The sequence below is a fragment of the Chiloscyllium punctatum genome, chromosome 2 (genome assembly GCF_047496795.1).
Source record: "Chiloscyllium punctatum isolate Juve2018m chromosome 2, sChiPun1.3, whole genome shotgun sequence".
In the NCBI taxonomy this organism is placed as follows: domain Eukaryota; kingdom Metazoa; phylum Chordata; class Chondrichthyes; order Orectolobiformes; family Hemiscylliidae; genus Chiloscyllium; species Chiloscyllium punctatum.
Window position 1 is genome coordinate 143,218,389 of NC_092740.1, and position 21,021 is coordinate 143,239,409.

At 42.7% G+C, this 21,021-nt stretch overlaps 1 protein-coding gene across 5 annotated transcripts in view; it reads left to right on the forward strand.

Moving 5' to 3' along the window:
- LOC140491197 (uncharacterized) overlaps positions 1-21,021 on the forward strand; it is a 122,101-nt gene that overhangs the window by 12,601 nt on the left and 88,479 nt on the right. Inside the window, exons 3-6 of one of the 5 annotated variants that reach the window (XM_072589179.1) lie at positions 1,274-1,351; positions 1,471-1,548; positions 19,105-19,189; positions 20,398-20,433. In XM_072589179.1, coding sequence (XP_072445280.1) covers positions 1,274-1,351; positions 1,471-1,548; positions 19,105-19,189; positions 20,398-20,433 — 277 coding nt within the window. The remainder of the gene's footprint in view (positions 1-1,273; positions 1,352-1,470; positions 1,549-19,104; positions 19,190-20,397; positions 20,434-21,021) is intronic. The other 4 variants (XM_072589194.1, XM_072589186.1, XM_072589203.1 and 1 more) reach the window with 4 other exon arrangements.

Sequence of the window (21,021 nt, forward strand, 5' to 3'; positions counted from 1 at the left end):
GTTATCTCATAGCCTTAACAAACCTTTTTTAATTGAGTACCCTGGATATTGTGACTTGTGCTGGTTATGAAGCTATGGGCACCAACAGCCATCATCACCTCATCCAAAGTCCCCATTATTCTTACGTGAACAGTAATGCATAAAATTCCCTACTAGGAACCCATACTCTGAGGATATTCTGGCTGGGGGGTCAGCTCCAGGAGGCTCAGTGCTTTCCCTGGAGGATAGATTCCTGTTGGAAAGCAAAGATTAATGGATTTACCACTATCAAGCTATTCAACTGAGACAAATTGCAGTGAATCCCAGCTGGATGTCTGCCATTGTTGAAGTTCTAGCCTGGTCAAAGGCATTGTTGGAAACCCTGATTATTTTTCTTCAGTCTTTGATAAAGATGCTTTGTTAATTATACCCTGGCTGTCAAGATGTATGAACCTCCCTAGTTTAATTCAATTTCATGCATTTACTAATTGAACCATTGAGGCACGCTCCCTAAAACTTTAAATGATTTGCAAGTGTATATGACTATGCAATTTTTAAAGTGAGCTGATGGTAATAACATGCTTGATTTTAATTTCCTGTCCATGATCTGTATGCCAGTTACTGTTGTTTTCTGGTGTCAATCAAAAGCTATTACTAGAAAATACTTCTTGCTGAGTTTAAAAAATGTTTAGTTTTTCCCCCCACCAACCCCTTCTTGTTTATATTTTAATTATTTGTGGACAGTTCGAGTTGTATTCACGGACAGGAGGTGGCTTTTGTTTTGTCCCAACATTGTGTGTGCAACCAAAATTTGCCTGATGCTTAGACATCTCAGAAATGATACATTCTATTTTGCTTTGCTTCATTGTCAGTTGGAGTCTTTACACTGAATTTGCTATCCTTGTCGCGTCTCCAGCGATCCCACTGAAGTTAGAGAAGGAGAATAGGAGGAACCTTACAGCTGTTACAGACCCGCAAATGTAGCATAAGTGTGCAACTGGAACTGCTTGCAATTGACAGTGAATGCACCAAGAAACTTCTAGCTGTTTTAACTTTCTCAAAGAATTGCTTTTGGTAATGAGCTTTGACTAGGTAGTATTTATGTGGAATATAGGTCGTGTACGTCAATAACTGACGTGATTGTATAAATTCTAATGAATCTCTGATTATGCGCAGTCACGTGTTAATTGTCTGATTTTATATAGCGTATCCAGATGGATGTGGAATTGAACAACTCAGGAATGTTCAGATACCTAATAAAATGTGCTGAGACTAACAATTATTGCTTTTGCAGCTAGAATGTCAGTATTTGAAAAGGATCCTTCTGCAGTTATGCATGAATTATATGGTGGCAATCTAGTAACAACAGATGGTAAGCTCATTACAAAGGTATATCTTTCTGAATGTATAAATATGTGTGGAGGACACTGAAGGAGATTGTTTACTGTCACCTTTTCATAGTTTGATGCGATTTGTGTCACTATTTTGCAGAGCAAGTCAATGTCTTTGACACATCCTATACTACCTCTATGTGTAAGCTGTTTGGAGACACCGTCTGCTTCACTAATGGTATGTTCCAGTATTTGTTTAGAGGAAAGCAAGTATGATATTAGCACAGAGCTTCTACAGGGGATGCAGTCAGCAGAATGCAGCTAGAATGCACCAGACATTGCTGGTTTGGCAAGCTGAAGTTTGCACATAAACATAAAAAGTCTGAACATAAAATTACCCGTAAATCAGTATAATCAGGGAGCATAATCATTGTTAATAGATTTGTGGTTGATATATGGCCTCCTTCATTGTTGGAAGGGAGTGTGATTGGTAGGAAATGAACAATTCTTTGATTTAGTGACTAACTGACGATCGAAGCTGCACAGTTGCATCCTGCTGTGTTGCAGTTGATTAAATTTAGACTCAATTTGACAGTATTATAAACCTTTGGAGCAGCACTAAGAGAAACACAGCTGTGTTAGGCTTCAGCTGACTGACTAATGCTGGTTTCATACGCTCATGAATGCCTGCACATTGAGTACATTGTGATCAGTACCTCTGAATCAGTGCATATTGTTGAAACTAGATGTTCCGATTGAGGATCGATCTTTTTGTGAGCTCTAACTGCTCCAAGTGATCGAAACGTTTATCCCATAGAAGGTAATAGGATTTAGTTTTCTCTGGGGGTTGTAACTGTTCTCCATTCCGAATGACTTTCTTGGGTCGGGGTAATTTACTGTGCTTGGTAGGTTTCTTGCTGTCTAAAGGCAACTTATTTCAGTTGATCTAGTTTGAAGGAAGATTTGCTGCCAAGAGGCAAAAGAGATCAAGCTACCACCATTGTAAACTTTGGCAGAGTCTAGGGTCTACAAAGATGTGAGCTGCAGGCTGCCCCCCCCCCCCGCCCAACTCTTGGAAGAAATCTGGGCTTTTACTGCTGCAATTTTGGGCCTAACACAACCTTTTACTTGGCAAACCCTGGGATTGGTTTTAATTGAGTCAATGAAATGGATGACAGGAACAGATCAACAGCCACAGTGCAAGATGGGTTGGGCAAGACTAATCCAGGTTGGAATGTCATGGAGTCCCTTCATTGGGTGGGGAATTCCAAACTCAGTTACTTTAAGTGTTTAGAAATGGTTAAAAAAATTATGTGCAGTTATTATTTGATATGCAGTTCTACTATTTCTGTATCTTAACATATATATCAAATTCCATTTATATTGCATTCTTCATTGACTGAAAAGCACATGAAAGAAAGCAACACAATTGGCAACCAGACCTGGAGAATACACTGAGTTTAGGATGGTGTCCAGGCTACTCCAAAGAGAGACCTGGGAGAGCAGTGACAAGATAGAAGGGTCTCCTTGAACATTTTCAGTGGGGAGGATCTGACCACATTCTCTCTCTTGTTAGTGAATGAGGATGAAGAAAAATTCAGTGGGAGGGAAATGTGGAGGGTATTTAACGTAGGATGATGTGAGGCCTTGGAAAAATTTGAAAGTAAGATGAGAATATTGAATTGAAGATGTTGAGGCATTTGCCCAAACTCTTGAGAGGATGCTGGGCATTTAAGATGGGGCACCAGGAAGAAAGGGCAGATTACAGCTGAAGAGACCTATTTGAATGATCTGAAGCTCCTGGAGTGTTTTGGGCAAGAGGGCTTTCATAAAATCAGTGAAGGTAAAATCAGTTTCAAAATATTAGGGATGATCGTTCAGGGAAGTAGTTTTGACAATTGAACTGATAGGAGGAGAGGTAACTCCAAGGTCCTGCGTCTCTTTGAATCAACTGGAAATGAAGACTGAAAAGAGAGAATCCACATTTATGTATTGTCTTTTATATTCTCAGGATATTTTTATTCAGTCGATGGAGTGTAGTTACTGTTGTAATGTGGTAAACACAGCCAATTTGCATGTAACAAGCTTGCACAAGTAAATAAGGTGATCTGTTTTATGATAAATATTGTCCAGCAAACCAATTTCTGCAGGTTTTCATATTAGATGAGATAGAAACAGGAGTTTGTCTATTCAGCCCCTTAAGCCTGTTTCATCATTTAGTTAGATCATGGTGGCCTACATCTTAGCTCCCTGTACCCACACTTGCACCATATTCCTAAACTTTCTTATCCACCAGTTTTCATTCATTCCAGCCATGACTATGTTAGTTGAACCCCAGCGTAGTGCTTTGAGCAGTGAAGTAAGCCATGAAGTTGAACTGTGGAAGCTGATGTCAGTCAAGTAGATTTTAAACCAAGGTTGGAAAGTGTGATGCTGGAAAAACACAGCAGGTCAGGCACCATCTGAGGAGCAGGAGAATCGATGTTTCTCGCATAAGCCCTCATACCTCATAAAGGGTTTATGCCCGAAACAGCAATTCTCCTGCTCCTTGGATGTTGCCTGACCTGCTGTGCTTTTTCTAGTGTCTCACGTTTTGACTCTGATCTCCAGCACCTGCAGTCCTCACTTTCTTCCAGATTTTAAACCAACCTAATTGCCAATACCCCATGCGAATTCATCTCTGTTAAAGCCACTATTTATTTTGGGTGCTGATGGTATTACCCTTCAGACTGAAGCAGTTGAGCTGGATACGCCATCACAGTCTAACGCAGATTGCCACTGTGGGCATTCTTCATGAAAGAAAGGAGCTCTACATTTCTGAGAGGTGGTTCCAATCAAGGCTCCTTGGGAAATGCAGGGCAAACTTGTATTTTGACAGTACGAAAAGGAAGGCAAGCTACACGCTCTTCTCGCAGCAGTCAGCTGCCAGATACTGACATTTAAAGGTCCGGACAGCTGCTGTCAAAGGTTAAGCATTATAAGGTAAGTGCAATGTTAGCATGCTGGGTGGACTGGGTGCCACATTGAAGTGGCTAAAGACAATTGTGCTATACTACACTGTGCTTTTAAAAAAAAACTGTAGCAGTGATGTCTTGAATTGTTTGGCCTCTGACACCATAACCGTCCTCCTTAGTGTTGGGTAGGACTCCAACCAGTGGATAAGGTTCCTCTAATGTGAATTACCTTCAACTTTGCTAACCTCTTTAATGCCACAATTAGTCAAGTATTCCCTTCCACAGGCAGTCACTTTTGGAATTCAGTTCAGGGGCATAGAGAAGCGAACGAGTATTAAGTTGGATGGACACTCTTCTTCGTAAGGAGGTCAACTAAGCACTGGTGGCTCATGCCAAAATTAGGAGAACAGACCCACTAACTAATAAAGTAAAATCTGGCATAGCCACACATGAAATCTTATTACTAATGTTCCAGACCCCTCCATCTCCATCTCCATCCCTAGGTATGTTTTACCCCACTGTTGGAGGAGTGCGGTATGTTATGTATTTGAGAAGTTACGAACTCTAGGGATCCTCAATATTGACCCATGGCATCAGGTCAAATATGGTCAAGGAAGTCCTCAGCTGATGACTCAGTACTTCATGTTGAACACTGGTTGGAAGAAGCAGTGAGGGTAGCAAGGTACGGAATACGCTTGGGTGGCGTATTCTGAGTATCTTGGTAGCACAACTACTGACCTGAGGGATTCCTATAGGATGTGCCTGATTGGGCCTGATAAGCCAACTTATCCCATCTAGGACTTGCGATTGCTTGGGAACAAATAACTAGCTGGAGGATGAGGGTTCAAAAATATCTACGTCGACAACAATGGCGATTGTAACACATCAGTGCAAAAACCTAGGCTGAAGCATTTGCAACTAACTTCATGCAGAACTGTGAAGTGAATGATCCACCTCTGTCTCCCTCTGTGGTCACTGCCATCACAGATGCCTATCAGCAAAGTGTTGGGAGTAGTTGTCACAGATGCTAGTCTTTAGCCAATTTGATTCATTCCACAAAATAACAAGAGTGAACCAGCAAAGTTTATCGACCCTGATAACATCCTGACTATAGCTCTCCAGAACTAGTTACATCTATAGGCAAGGTGCTCTGGCCATTGTTGGTTGTGTGCGATATTGCCTAAAATAAACCTGTTGGACTATAACCTGGTGTTGTGTGATTTTTAACTTTGTTCACAAGAAGCAGGACAAATCAAATCTAGCCAGTTACCATCTTTTCACTTTACTCTGAATCAGCAAAGTATTGGAAATTGTTGTCGACCACGCTATCAAGTGACACTTGCGTTGCAATAAGTTCCTTATTGTGTTAAGTTTGGATTCCACCAAAGTTCTGAGTTCATTATGTGTTGGATCAGGTGTAGATAGAAGAGCTGAGTTCCAGGGATGAGTTAAGAGTGACTGCCCATGAGGTCAGGGCAGCATTTGACAGCGTAGGATTGAGAAGACTGAGCAATGTTAACAACAATAGAAAATGGTTGGGACTATAGTGAAGAAGATAATCACTCCGGTGGTTGTAGTCATATTGGAAGATGGTTCTGATTGTTGGAAGTCAGTTTTCTAAACCCTCGGACATTACTGTAGAGTTTCCTTTGGGTAGTGTACTGAGCCCAACCGTCGTAAATAGCTTTATTAATAATCTTTCTTCCATAAAGTCAGAAATAGGGATGTTTGTTGATTGCTCAAAGCCATTTGTGTCTACTTAGTGAAACAGTTGGTGCCCACGAAGATGTTCAGGCTTGGGTTTGATTGCTGCTTAAACATAAATCTTACACTCTATTTAAGTGCTAGACAAATACCATCTCTGGTCGGAGAACATAACCATCTCCCCTTGGCGCTCAATGTCATTACCATGGCTGAATTCATCATCAACATTCTGCAAGTCGCTACTGACTAGAAACTGAACTGGACAAGTAAAATAAGTAATGTGACTACAAGAGCAGGCTAAAGGTATCCTTTAGTGCTAATTCACCTCCTACGATCCTTTTTCTCTCTACCATCTGTGAGACAGCTGTACTGCTGGTCTTGATCAGAAGCTTGGAACTGCTTCCTGACAGCATGATTGGTGTATCTCCACCACATGGATTGCCAAGATTATAAAAAAAAATCAACTTTCCACGACCTTCTCAAAGGCAATTAAGGATAGGATATGAATGTTGGCACATTCACTGCTCACACCCCATGAAGGAACAAAGTAAGACCCAAAGCTTCAATTTGCACAGGACAACTGTGGCACATATCCTGGGATCTGAAGAGCAATGGAGTTAAAAAAAAAAATGGACATCACTAGAATTTTGGATGCCACTACAAGTTGTGGCTGGGATAGGGTTGGGGCTTAATGCTGTTACAAGCTGAGATAATGTGAACATGGTTAAGAGTAATTTGATGTAGGTCCAGTTACTTCATTACATGTGATAAATGATTGATTCAGACAACCTGTGGTTGTGATTATAGATAAGGGAAACTTGGTTCTATATGTTCAGATGCGGTAAATAGTTTTTATAATTTGAATTGAAAGCAATAATTCTGTACAATGTGTAATATCAACAGATAACTTTATGATTGTGATGTCAGAAAGGTTCAAGGTGTCTGCCTTTGTAAACAGCATACACAGGGAAACTGTGTTCATGTCAGTGTCTCCAAAACAATTCAGATTCATATAATTGGACTGCTTATTACCTCTCCATAAATTGGGTTTCCAGATTTCCTGCTTCAGTTTGCTCCTGCATGCATGTATTTTGATGGGACTGTTCTATTACAATTTGCAGCTTTATTGTAAAATTAAAGATTATTGTGCTGCTTTGAGGTTTTTTCATATTTTTTTTCTAACAGATTTTATCTGCCTCCCTGCCAGACAGGTAGGCTTAAAATTGAGTCCGTAGTGATAAATATATGTTTATTATTTGTTTTTCTTACATTTCTCATTACATGGTCCTAAGTAAAACATGGCATTTACGGACGTTGAAAGCCCTTTAGCCCAACTTGATTCATCCATCCACAGTAACCCTAAAGTCCATCAACCAATTGGTCTTCAATTGGACCCATGGTTTAAGACTTCCCACTCTCTGGGAATCCATTACACTTTGTGTAAGAAAACAAGATTTTCCAAACCTCAGTCTTAAATCTTTGACTCGTTTGAACTGGTGTCCCTTACTGCTGCATGACAAAGCAGTATTCTTGATTTTTTTTTTCCAATCGTTTCCATAACTGTTTTTATCTATTTCTCCAAGATCACCCCCTTAGCCAGCTATTTTCAAAGTTGAAAAGTAGAGGTTTGCCATTATTTTCTCAACTCTGTTGTTTTGTTTCTGTTGTTTGAGTATTTCTGTGACCAGAACTGTATACAGTATTAAAAGTATGCCTTGATGAGGTCATTATGAAATATGATCATAATTTCATATAACTTGTATTCCAGTGTCAACGACTGTATGGTTCTGCTGACTTTGATTCTTGCTGTGCTTTGGTTGAGTCTACTAAAACCTCTTAATCTAATTAAACTTTACTCATAGTAAACAATTAATATGAACAATTTACACAAAGTACGTGTTGTCCACCTGCAATACTTCAATATCTTGCATGGAAAATTTCATCTGTTGCTCTGTCCAGTTGTACGTTCTGACTTGCCTCCTGATTCCACTGCTGCTTCTCGTTTGGTATCCTCTGCATACTTGACCGATACAGTCTTAATTCAGCACTTATTGCATCTGAGCTTGCAACACAATGCAACTCGCTAAATTGACAATCTTGATTGTTTGGAAGTGCAAAACACAGGCTGGGACTGCTCTTTAGAGGCTGTGGCTGGTAGTGATTTTTGGAGCGGAGTACAAGGAGCTTCATTGCTGTATCTGGTTTCTGCTAAGATGCTGCATAAAACCTTTTTTGGTCATTTTCTCAAATGCTGCTGTCTGTCTGTTTTTGTCTGATTATATACCTGTGATGCACTGTGCAACTTTCTGTATTTATGAAATGCATATAAATGCAAGTTTTTGTTAGACTAAACTAAGGAGTCCTTGATGCAAACACCAAGTACTCAATCTGATCGTGTTCCATTTGTTTTATTTCACAAAAATAAATTTCCCTTCTTTCCTCTAAAAAGCTTTTGAAATATATATTCCCAATCTTCACAGAAAAATTGTTAAAGCAGATGATATGTTTTTGGTTCATGGTCACCGGCGATTTGTTTTAGGTTTTGCTAAGTCACAGTGAGTCGCAATATATCTCCTTCATGACTTGCTACGTAAACTCTTAAACTAATTTCTTTTGTGATGACTCAGTACAGTGGGCTGAAAGCCAACAGTCAGACCTTGGCACAAAAAGAACACCTTGATTCCTTTGTACTGTTTCTTCCTCGCATATGTTTTGAAGTAAAAATATGGCCAATCTACTACTTTATGCCTCTCTCTAAATGCTAATTTACAAAATGAAAATGGTGCACAGGTGGTTTAAATGAGATCCTGGCCTATCTTTGCATAACATTTGAGACTGACGTACAGAGGGAAGTACAGGGTCAGTCCTCAAGGAAGATCCTCTGTTTAGAGCTCACAATAAATGGAAATTGAAAAACTTGCATGTGTCCTGTGCACAAATTCTTCATATGAGAGTGTCACATGAGAAGCTGGTGGAACAGGATTTGTTCATTTTAATTTTAAGGAACCTATTCAGGAAAAAGAAATATCACCTGAGTTGCAGTTTTCACTCCTGTTTAAGTTACAAATTCCCCAATCTATTCAGGATCTTAAAGTAGATACAGACGTGGGTTTCCAAGAATATAAATGATTCATTTCCTCATATAAAATATCAAGATAACTTGGTGTTTCCTGTTGTATTGACTGCAGAGGGAGGGGAACAAAACAAAGACAGTCAGAAACTTTTTCCCCGGGTACAACAGAATGTTACAAGGGGACATAAATTTAAGGTGAAGGGTGGAAGGTATAGGGGAGATGTCAGGGGTGGGTTCTTTACCCAGAGAGTGGTGGGGGCATGGAATGCGCTGCCCGTGGGAGTGGTAGAGTCAGATTCATTGGCGACCTTTAAGCGGCATTTGGATAGGTACATGGATGGGTGCTTAATCTAGGATAGAAGTTCGGCACAACATCGTGGGCCGAAGGGCCTGTTCTGTGCTGTATTGTTCTATGTTCTAAAGGAATTACCTCGTTAATACCATGATAAATCCCTAGATGATGAGTCAGCTGTTATTCTCCTATAGCCTCAGAGGGTTACTCAAAATTGTTTGTTTTGTTGTCAATATAATGGCCTAGTGGACCCACCTTACAGATCTGTAATTGGTGTTTTTGTTTGTTTCATTTTGTGTCTCAAACCTTCTCAGTCACAGGAGTTTTGCTTATGCGATGGTGTGTTACCATGAATCAATTGATTACAATTCCTGCAAAATGATGAGTCTCTGACTTGCACCCTATTACTTTAAGGACCCATCAGCTGTGTGACTGGTCCAGTACTCTTAAGTACTGTAGTCTAAGAATTTCATATGTACAGTGTCACAAAGGTGCATTTGTCTAAATTGTTTAAAATTCCTGTCATAGTGGCGTTGCTTCATGCATCGAGAAACATTTTTCTGAAGTGAATATTTAGACTCCAGGGCTGTTCTACCATGGGATATTGTCTTGCACTTCTTGTAATGGACTTAACAAGCCAAGTGAAGGTGCATGTTCATGCCAATCTCCAGAGCTAGAAATTCTGACTAGATACTTTGCATATTGTGCAGAGTAATTTGATAACTGACAGGGTTACCACCTTTGCCATTGGACTCCAGGTCATGAGGTGCTAATCTCGCATGTCTCAATCAGAACCTCTTGACAAACACTTCTGATTGTATGGTTGCAAATTGTCAACCTACTTTAGTCACCAGTTTATGGATTATCAAATCTTGCACAAATAGCTTGGCGTTCTTTCAGAACACCATGTCAATAAAGTTACTGTTATTCGCATATAAGAAACAGAATAATTCTCCTAAATCAGCCTGACCTTTTGACCAAGGCCCAAATACAACCTCCTGTAATAATTCTTGATCTTGAAAACCACAATGAGTCAAATTTTAACACCCCTCAATACATTTATCAAGCTGTTTAGTTATCCTGAACCAATAGAGGTCGTCACTGACTGTGGATACTGTGCCAGTGTTGAATAAACTACTTATTTCTTATACAAAACTCTTGGTACCATTCGTTCTTTGTTTTGAATATTCATCTTAATGGCCACAGTAAGGGTGGAGGCAGTTGGCTACCTCCAGGCTTGCTAAACAACAGTTGCTTCTCAACTAGGTTCCCTCCTTCAGCATGATTTAGGTTGTTGCCAGTGTGAGTATCCAACTGGAAGACATTTGTGATGATTAATTTCTTCCAGTTCACTTGTAAAACAACAAGCATTAATGTTTGACAGGTGTGCTTTCCTCACCGTTTGATAGTCCTGTCGTCTTTTCTCTTATTGTTTTAGAAGATAATTTCAGGCAAAACCTTTGAAGATTTAACAGGTGGTTTGAAGACTCTTGGACCTTGCTTTATTGGCTTGAGAATAATTTAGCTTTAAAAGGGCAGCAATTTATTTACGTATCCACCTTTATACCATTATAGTATCCTGAGATAAATTTGAAATGAGTGTGTTTACTGATGCTGAAACCGCAGGGCAATTGTGGTTATTTAGAAATGCATATGTGCACAGTTCTAGAACCATCATATCGTTGCATCATATGCAAAGTGTACACTGCATGTGTGCACAGAACAGATGTGACATTGAAATGAAATTCTTTCTCCCTCTCACCCCCCCCACCTGCCAATCAATCTCCTTCCCTTCCCTATCCTGTCCCCTCCTCTTTCTCTCTCTTCCCCATTTCTTCTGCTCTCTTTTCCCACCCGATATCTTTTCCTCCCCCGCTACTTGCCCGATCTCTTACCCATCAACAACCCCACCTTTCAGATCTGTCTCTCACCACCACACCACACCCTCCTGCCCCACACCCCAGCCGTTCCTGATCTTCAGCAAAATGTTTGAAATTCAGGTGTACAATTGAAACACTTGATCAAATCTCATTCACTAGCGCATGCATGAGCATCTCCTTCGAGTATGCTGCACATACAATTTCAAGGCTATGTTTGCTGACACTGAAAAGTATCAGTTACGAGTAGCTTATCTCTGCTGTTGATGCTTTTGATTCACCCACAAATGGTTCTGTAGCAGTACTGCTCCAGGTCCAGATTGAGATGCATCACATTGCAGTGTTCTCTTTGAGAGTGTAGTAGCCAAGTACAGACAAGTTAGTGAGCTCTACTCTTGGAGGCCTTGCATATCAATTTTCCCACAGAATCATTTTGTGTTCACATATTTAAGCAGATTTGCTATGCCTGGCAGAATTGCTTGCGTGATATTGTACGAGTCCAACTAGTTATTGAATTGTTGCTGTGTTTAGTTATGTTGGCTTCTCCAAAACCACTTTATCTTTGGCTGAATGCAAATAAAGCCCTCTTTTCTCCTTGAAATAAATCCAATAAAATAGCTTCTGTGCAAGAAATTCCAGTTTGACAATTTTAGCACCACTCCACAATTATTGTCTTGATATCAATATTCTAGGTTTTTATTAAAAACATTGAATTATTACTTCAAATTCTCTTGAAACCAACTGTCTAGGATCACGCGCAAAGTCACTGTCCTTGCAGTTCTTCCACTAGCTTGTGCACCTTGGAGTCTGGCTGATCCTAAATGTCATATGTCTTCAGTGGTATTGTCCAAAAACCCATTTTTGGCCATCAAACAATGAGTATATTAACACCTTGCAGACATTTGATGCTCTATCCATGGCCATTTTTTTTTTGGGAGGTTTAAAGTTATAAGCATCGAGCTAGTGTAGCATTCTTAAGAATGTCTACCATTGAATTTGTCCTCAAGTTGTCATCATTGCAAAAACAAAGATGTTCTGTTTCACTTGACTACTCAAAGTTTGCTTCAGTGTATTCTTTTGAGGCAATTGCACATGGCGGTGGGAAATGAAGTGCATCTCTTTCATTTGAGTAATACTTGTGTGCATCCTGATCAGTTATTGCCTGTTGGTTGATATGGGAAGTGAGGGTGGAAAGGCAGGGTTACCACTAAGACTTAAAAATTGCTGAAAAGCTTCCCACAGCCTAATTTTGGGCAGGAGGTTTTTGCTTATTTGAATTTCCTCCTTGAGGATTTTGAGGATATCATTCCTCAGCACCTGATTGGAAAGCAGAGTCTGCTGGACCTAGATACCTCCTGGATCCTGGATTTGCTGACTGGGAGACCTCAGTTCGTCCAGTTTGGGGACAGCGTCTCCAACACCATCACATTGAGTATGGGAGCCCCCAGGGCTGTGTTCAGTCCATTGCTGTTCACCCTGCAATGCAGAGCTCAAATCATATTACATTTGCTGATGATATGACTGTAGTGGGTCTCATTAGCGGGAACAATGAATCAGCATACAGAGAGGAAATGCAGTGGCTAACGGACTGATGCAGAGCCAATAACCTGTCTCTGAACGTGGACAGAACAGAAGAGATGGTTGTTGACTTTGGGAGGGTATGAAGCGACCACACTCCGCTGAATGTCGGCTCCCCCATGGAGATCATGAAGAGCACCAAATTTCTTGCCATCCCTCAACACCTGCTCCACAGCCAAGCAAGCACAGCAGTGTCTCTACATGCTGCATAGGTTGAGGAAAGCCCAGCTCCCCCCATTCTCGCCACATTCTACAGAGGGTTCACAGAGAGTTCCATGAGCTGCTGCATAACTGTCTCACTTGGGGATTGCATGGTCTCTGATCACAAGTCCCTACACCACACACTGCATCTGAAAGGCTAACAACATTGTGGAAGACCCTAAACATCCCTCACTGAAACTCTTTTCCCTCCTACCACTTGGCAGAAGATACCAGAGTGTTCGGTGCAAGAGTTTCTTCCCCCGGGCTATCAGGGTCCTTAACGCTGTATGATCAGACTCTATTCCATCTGAAACTTTGTTTTAGCAGCGATTCGAAGTCATACAGTGTTTTATTAATTATCGTTCTTTTATTGCACTGTAATTTGTACACCACTGTACAACCAGCGCTCCTCAAACATTCCAGAAGATTCCCCTGGCCTCGAAATCTATTCCGCCATTAGCCATGCGGCTGATGCAGCTGCCACCCCACGCTAATTGATGATGTCACTTCCGCCCCCATCATGGCCACTCCCACAACCACTTCCACCCCTCACAATTCCTCATGCATCTCACATGACATCACTTCCGCCCTTCACATCATCGCTGATGCCACATGCTCAGTGACTTCCGCCACCCCTACTGCCGTGGTCACCACCACTTCTGCCCTCACCAATGCCACTCACCTGCATTCTGCTGACATGCCCCCCACAGACCCCACTGTCACTATCACCACCCCCCAGAACCCCGAGGGGAACATTACCCCTGCTCATACCCCCATTCCCCCCACCATCTCACCCACTCCAGTTATAGGTTCCACCCCCACTCCCAGCTCTACACACACACCAGATCCCAGCTCTCAGCCCTGCCGAGTTTTCACCATCCCCCCCAGACCTCCCCCTCACTGAGGACGAACAATCAGTCCTCAGCAAAGGACTCACCTTCATCCCCCTCCATCCACTCATCAATGAATTTAATACACGCCGTGACGTCGAACAATTCTTCTGTCGCCTCCGTCTCCGAGCTTATTTTCACAATCAGGACTCCCGCCAACCTTCCAAGGACCCCTTCGCCCACGTCCAACACACTGCATCCACCTGGACACCCCGCGCTGGCCTATTACCTGCCCTCGACCTCTTCATTTCCAACTACCGCCGGGACATTAACCGCCTCAACCTGTCTACCTCCCTCCCCCACTCCAACCTCTCACCCTCACAACACGCAGCCCTCCAATCCCTCTGCTCCAATCCCAACCTCACCATCAAGCCAGCAGATAAAGGGGGCACAGTGGTACTCTGGCGCATTGACCTCTACACCGCTGAAGCGAAAAGGTCAACTCGAGGACACCTCTTCCTACTGCCCCCTCAACCATGACCCCATCACCAAACCATTATCTCCCAGACCATACAGAACCTCATCACCTCAGGAGATCTCCCACCCACAGCTTCCAACCTCATTATCCGGGCACCCCTCACTGCCCGGTTCTACCTCCTTCCCAAGGTCCACAAGCCTGACCACCCTGGCCGACCCATTGTCTCAGCATGCTCCTGCCCCACTGAACTCATCTCTACCTACCTTGACACTGTCCTATCCCCCCTAGTCCAGGAACTCCCCACATACGTTCGAGACACCACCCACGCCCTCCACCTCCTCCAAGACTTCCATTTCCCTGGCCCCCAACACCTCATCTTCACCATGGATATCCAATCCCTCTACACCTCCATCCGCCATGACCAGGGCCTCCAAGCCCTTTGTTTTTTCCTCTCCAGACGTCCCCAGCAGTACCCTTCCACCGACACACACATTTGTTTGGCCGAACTGGTCCTCACCCTTAACAATTTCTCCTTTGAATCCTCCCACTTCCTCCAGACCAAAGGGGTAGCCATGGGCACACGTATGGGCCCCAGCTATGCCTGTCTCTGTTGGCTACGTAGAGCAGTTGATCTTCCGTAATTACACCGGCACCACTCCCCACCTCTTCCTTCGCTACATTGATGACTGCATTGGTGCCACCTCATGCTCCCGCGAGGAGGTTGAGCAATTCATCAACTTCACCAACACATTCCACCCTGACCTTAAATTTACCTGGACCATCTCTGACACCTCCCTCCCCTCCCTGGACCTCTCCATCTCCATTAATGACGACCGACTAGACACTGACATTCTTTACAAACCCACTGACTCCCACAGCTACCTGGATTACACCTCTTCCCACCCTACCTCTTGCAAAAATGCCATCCTGTATTCCCAATTCCTCCGCCTCCGTTGGATCTGCTCCCAGGAGGACCAGTTCCACCACAGAACACACCAGATGGCCTCCTTCTTTAGAGACCGCAATTTCCCTTCCCACATGGTTAAAGATGCCCTCCAACGCATCTCGTTTACATCCCGCGCCTCCGCCCTCAGACCCCACCCCTCCAACCGTAACAAGGACAGAACGCCCCTCGTGCTCACCTTCCAACCTACCAAACTTCACATAAACCAAATCATCCGCCGACATTTCCGCCACCTCCAAACAAACCCCACCACCAGGGATGTATTTCCCTTCCCACCCCTTTCCGCCTTCCGCAAAGACCGTTCCCTCCGTGACTACCTGGTCAGGTCCACCCCACCCCCCCACAACCCACCCTCCCATCCTGGCACCTTCCCCTGCCACCGCAGGAATTGTAAAACCTGTGCCCACACCACCTCCCTCACCTCTATCCAAGGCCCTAAAGGGGCCTTCCACATCCATCAAAGTTTTACTTGCACATCCACTAATATCATTTTTGTATCCGTTACTCCTGATGCGGTCTCCTCTACATTGGGGAGACTGGGCGCCTCCTAGCAGAGCGCTTTAGGGAACATCTCCGAGACACCCGCACCAATCAACCACACCGCCTCGTGGCCCAACATTTCAACTCCCCCTCCCACTCTGCCAAGGACATGGAGGTCCTGGGCCTCCTTCACCGCCGCTCCCTCACCACCAGACGCCTGGAGGAAGAACGCCTCATCTTCCGCCTCGGAACACTTCAACCCCAGGGCATCAATGTGGACTTCAATAGCTTCCTCATTTCCCCTTCCCCACCTCATCCTAGTTCTAAACTTCCAGCTCAGCACTGTCCCCATGACTTGTCCTACCTGCCTATCTCATTTTCCACCTATCCACTCCACACTCTCCTCCCTGACCTATCACCTTCATCCCCTCCCCCACTCGCCCATTGTACTCTATGCAACTTTCTCCCCACCCCCACCCTCCTCTAGCTTATCTCTCCACGCTTCAGGCTCACTACTTTTTATTCCTGATGAAGGGCTTTTGCCCGAAATGTCGATTTTGAAGCTCCTTGGATGCTGCCTGAACTGCTGTGCTCTTCCAGCACCACTCATCCCGAATGTTGTCTAGATGTGCCAGGAATTACTGTGCTCTCTTGTGTGTTTTGCACTTTGCCACCCTGTGTATGATTAGAATATATTCCCTACAATGTGGGAGCAGGCCCTCCAGCCCAACAAGTTCACACTGACCCTCTGAAGAGTAGCCCACCCAGACCCATTTCCCTCTGACTAATGCACCGAACACTCTGGGCAGTTTAGAATGGCCAGTTCACCTGACCTGCACATCTTTGGACTGTGGGAGGAAACTGGAGCATCCAGAGGAAACTAGGGCAAACGTGGGGAGAATGCGCAAACTCCAGACAGACAGTCGCCCAAGGCTTGGATCAAACCTGGGTCCCAGACACTGTGAGGCGGCAGTGCTAACCACTGAGTCACCGTGCCATGTAATTTGTGCTGTCCATGTAGCATCTTGGTCCTGGAGCAACATTGTCTTGTTTTTACTGTGTCGGTTGTATATGGTAGAAATGACAAAGCTACTCTTGATATGGTGGCCAAGCAGCTCTGTACAGTTATTAAACAGACAATGCAAGATCATGGTTGTCCATGAAATTTCTGCAGTCCTAATGCAGTGGTCCAGCTTGAATGACCACTTCCTGTTACCAACATCCCCTCATTGTAGAGAATCCGAGGTTCATATCTCGGATTTCATGGCAAAAGTGAGGACTGCAGATGCTGGAGATTAGAGTGGAAAAGCACAGCAGATCAGGCAGCATCCAGGGAGCAGAAGAATCGACGTTTCGGGCAATTTCCCTTCATCAGGAGTGACTGAGATTTCTGTTTGTTAGAATGATTCTGCATCACCCTTAACGTAAAAGGAGGCTTGCCAGGAGGCATTACTCTTGGTCAACTGCACTAGTTTCATATATACAGGCAAGGACTGAAATTTGATTTAGGATGTCTCTCCTCCCCACCAACAGACAAGAACCCTCCACCCCTGTGCACACATGCAGTCTTTTTTTCTCATTCTGTCTCTTCCACACCCCAGGAAGGTGTGGATATGACTTCCCAGAATAGTTCCAAGGTTGAGGAAATTCATTTACAAAGTGAGGTTGGAAAACTGAGATTGTTCTCTTTGGAAGAAAGGTTGCAGGAAGTCTCCAAGGAATCCACAAGATTATGACTGGTTTAAGTGTTCTGCTTAGTGAGTGACAGAAGGACTAGAAACATTAATTTAAGGTTTTGGTCGATGGATGTACTTGAGGTTTTTTTTATACTTAACTGGGAAGGGCAGAACTTATACAGTAATTGGAGTTGAAAAGGCCGGTGAATGGAGGACGCTGTGGGTATTCTCTGCCTTTTATTCTCGGGCCCCGGCCCTGGGGCTTGGCATATCATGTACTGGGGATAACGGGGCAAAAACTGTCACTGGGAAAACCTAGAGCCTCTAATTTCCCTTTCCTGGCTTTTTAGTGACCAGGTATGAACCAGAGTAGATAAAAAGCTCAAACTGATGCAGCACACAACCAACCCATCTAAAAAGTACATCTTACTTTTTATTTTGAATTGAAGCTTGAATGTTATTTATTCGTATTGTATTTATTGGGTTAGGATATGCAGTTTATGGTGTAATAAATTCAACCAATCTTTCAGATACAGTATGTGGCCTTAGATGAAAGACTGCCCACTGACTTACTAAAAAGCCAATTTTAAAACCCACCACATGAATGGCAATGTTTTCCTTTCAATTAGTATGGAATTTCAGAAACATTTAATGATTTTATTTTGAAAGCTTTTTCAACTGAATGCACAGTGCCACACACGTATGATATAGTAGTAAGCTTTACACTTTTTAAAAAATCTGGGTAAGAAACCTAACTCTGGCTTTAATGTTGATTTCTATTGGAAACTATGCTTTGCTTAAAGCCATTTCACTTAAAGCTGTGATTTTCAGGAACGCAAGCACAGCTTTAAGTAAGGACTGGCTGTATTCAAGAGTGAATGTCTGTAAAGATACTTGCTGATCTGTGAGTATTTTAAAAATATAATTGTTGTAAACTGTTAGTTTGACTTGGTTGGCAGGAGTTCTCTGCCTCTGAGTCTTCTGCTTCTGCTTTGGTTGTCAGCGTCACTGATCAACATTGTAATCCACCGTTTATGACTGTTTTAACAATGTGATAATAACCATGTAATCTCCTTTTGTGATTTTGAATGAGATTATAAATTGGTCAGCGCACCAGGAACACCTTTTCCATACTCTCAGTCACATAGTGCTAGATGGAGGCAAAGTGCTGCTTTATTAAAGTGTGTCATTTGAAGCTCAGAACTTATCAAACCATGAGTCCCTTTGGCAACAATTGTAGAAGTGCAGACAATTCTTCCCGGTGCTCTGAGCAAAAGTGAATCTCAATTCTAATGAAACGAGATTAAGTTGTCACATGCTGTTTTATGGAGCCTTGCTATGTGTAAATTGGCTGCTGTGTGGTCTATATGACAGTAACTGCACTTCAAAAATAATTATTTGAACTTATTGAAATTCTATTTTATATTACACTGTTTGACCTAATCATTTTGGTTGGCATTCATCCCACTGTAATTCAAAGAATAGTAATCCGTATGACTCTTCTTCTCATCCCCTTTTGTTTCCTTCAACCTGTCTGGTAATGTATTCCACATTCATTCGCCGTGAAACACTCTACTAATGAGCAAGCCACATTTTAGACTTTAATCAGTAAAATCGATGTATAACTTTCTGGAACAATTTTTAGTTGGTGTTTTTATCAAGTGTTCTTTTTCTTCCTGGTCTTTAGGAGAAGAGGCACAATTATTAAGGCTGTCATTAATGCAACTTTTTAGAGGCAAAGCTATTGATACTTATGCAGATTATATTAACAGGTAGGTATTTTTTGTGCTCATTAAATACACAAGGCTGATTGCAAATGCATAATCAAGCTATGGCCCAAAACTAGAAGTCTGTGGAATTTTTCATGTGTCTGAAATGTGATGCTTATTTGGATGAATTAATGTACTTAAATAAATACAATGTATTGTAGTTGAATAGACTAGGCCTTGAAAATCTGTAAAATCTCCTCCCTGACCTATCACCTTCATCCCCTCCCCCACCCACCCATTGTACTCTATGCTACTTTCTCCCCACCCCCACCCTCCTTGAGCTTATCTCTCCACGCCTCAGGCTCACTGCCTTTATTCCTGATGAAGGGCTTTTGCCCGAAACGTCGATTTCGAACCTCCTTGGATGCTGCCTGAGCTGCTGTGCTCTTCCAGCACCACTAATCCAGAACTTGAAAATCTGTGGCAGTTCCTGTGAACTCTTGCTGCAAGTTTTCTGGAACAGCTCCACACTCAGTCAGGTTTCATATGCACCAAGTCTTGGCCTTGATATGTTTTCTGGGAAGGCTTTGGGGGCATCGACTTAAGTGGAAGACTGGATATTGCTGTTCAGTTATGACCTAGTTTAGCAGTGGGGTCTGTACTTAACCTGACTTGACTGCATATGTCACTAGATTCAAAACTGAACTGGAAAAAATGTTCTATTATAGAATCGGAGAATCCCTATATTGTGGAAAGAGGCCATTTGGCCTATCACATCTGCAACAACTCTCCAAAGAGCATCCATCCCAGACCAGATCCCTCCTTATTCCCAAGACCCAACATTTATCATGGCTGGCCCACATGCTGCAGGGCAGTTTTTTTTAAAGCATGGCCAATTCACCTAACCTGCGCATCTTTGGACTATGGGAGGAAAGTTACGCTGGTGCTGTGAGGCAGGAGTGCTAACCACGGAGTCACTGTGTCCAAATATATTGTTTAATTACTTGTATACAAACTCTCAGCAATTTGGTTGGTTTACCTAAATTCTGCTTTGGGCACAGAATCATTGGACAGAAGAATCCACTTTAATGGCTGGGATCTCTGAAACAATGCTACCCACACTGGCTCCTGCATGTAGTGGTTCAACTCTTGATCATGTTCGGTACGTCTGTGCTAGGAATGAACTCTCAGGAAATGTAGTTGGTATCTATTTAACAGTGAATTTTCTTCTAAAAGTTTATTTTTCTAAATTACTTTGTTTTATTATTCAGAGTTTGTGTAAGGAATCTGAAAGACCTTGCGCTGAGGTAAGAATGCAATTTAATATATCTTGGGTAGTTGGTATTTTGGCGGATTACAAGATGATCCAAACTCTCTCTGACTAGTTCTTCAACAATCATTTGGACGGTAGAGATCACTTATTTTTGGCAGGTTATAATCAAAGGTTATGAATATTCTGGCTGGCGCTTCACGTTTCAAATAGCTCTTGGATAATTTCGTTCAGATTTTCTTTATCCAGTTCCCTTTTTATTAGCTTTTCTTCAAAGTGGTAAAATCTCCGTATGGTTACACTGCTTGGTTTCCAGTTATTTATTCCCCTGTATGTTAACGGTCTGATGAAAATCTATTTCAGTTTTTGTTTTCTGCCCATAACACTCCATGCAGCTCCATTTCTCCTCTTAACTATATGCTTAATATTTCTTGAACATCCCTGACTTCTGTAAATCTCCAAATACTACATTTCCTTGGTCACCCTTGTTTCTGTGAATTCAGTAGGAAGCATGTGTCAGGTATAGACAGGAGAGATTGAATGAATCCTTAGAGTAGAAGGGCAGTAGGAGTATACTTAAGAGGGAAATCAGGAGGGCAAAAAGGGGACATGAGATAGCTTTGGC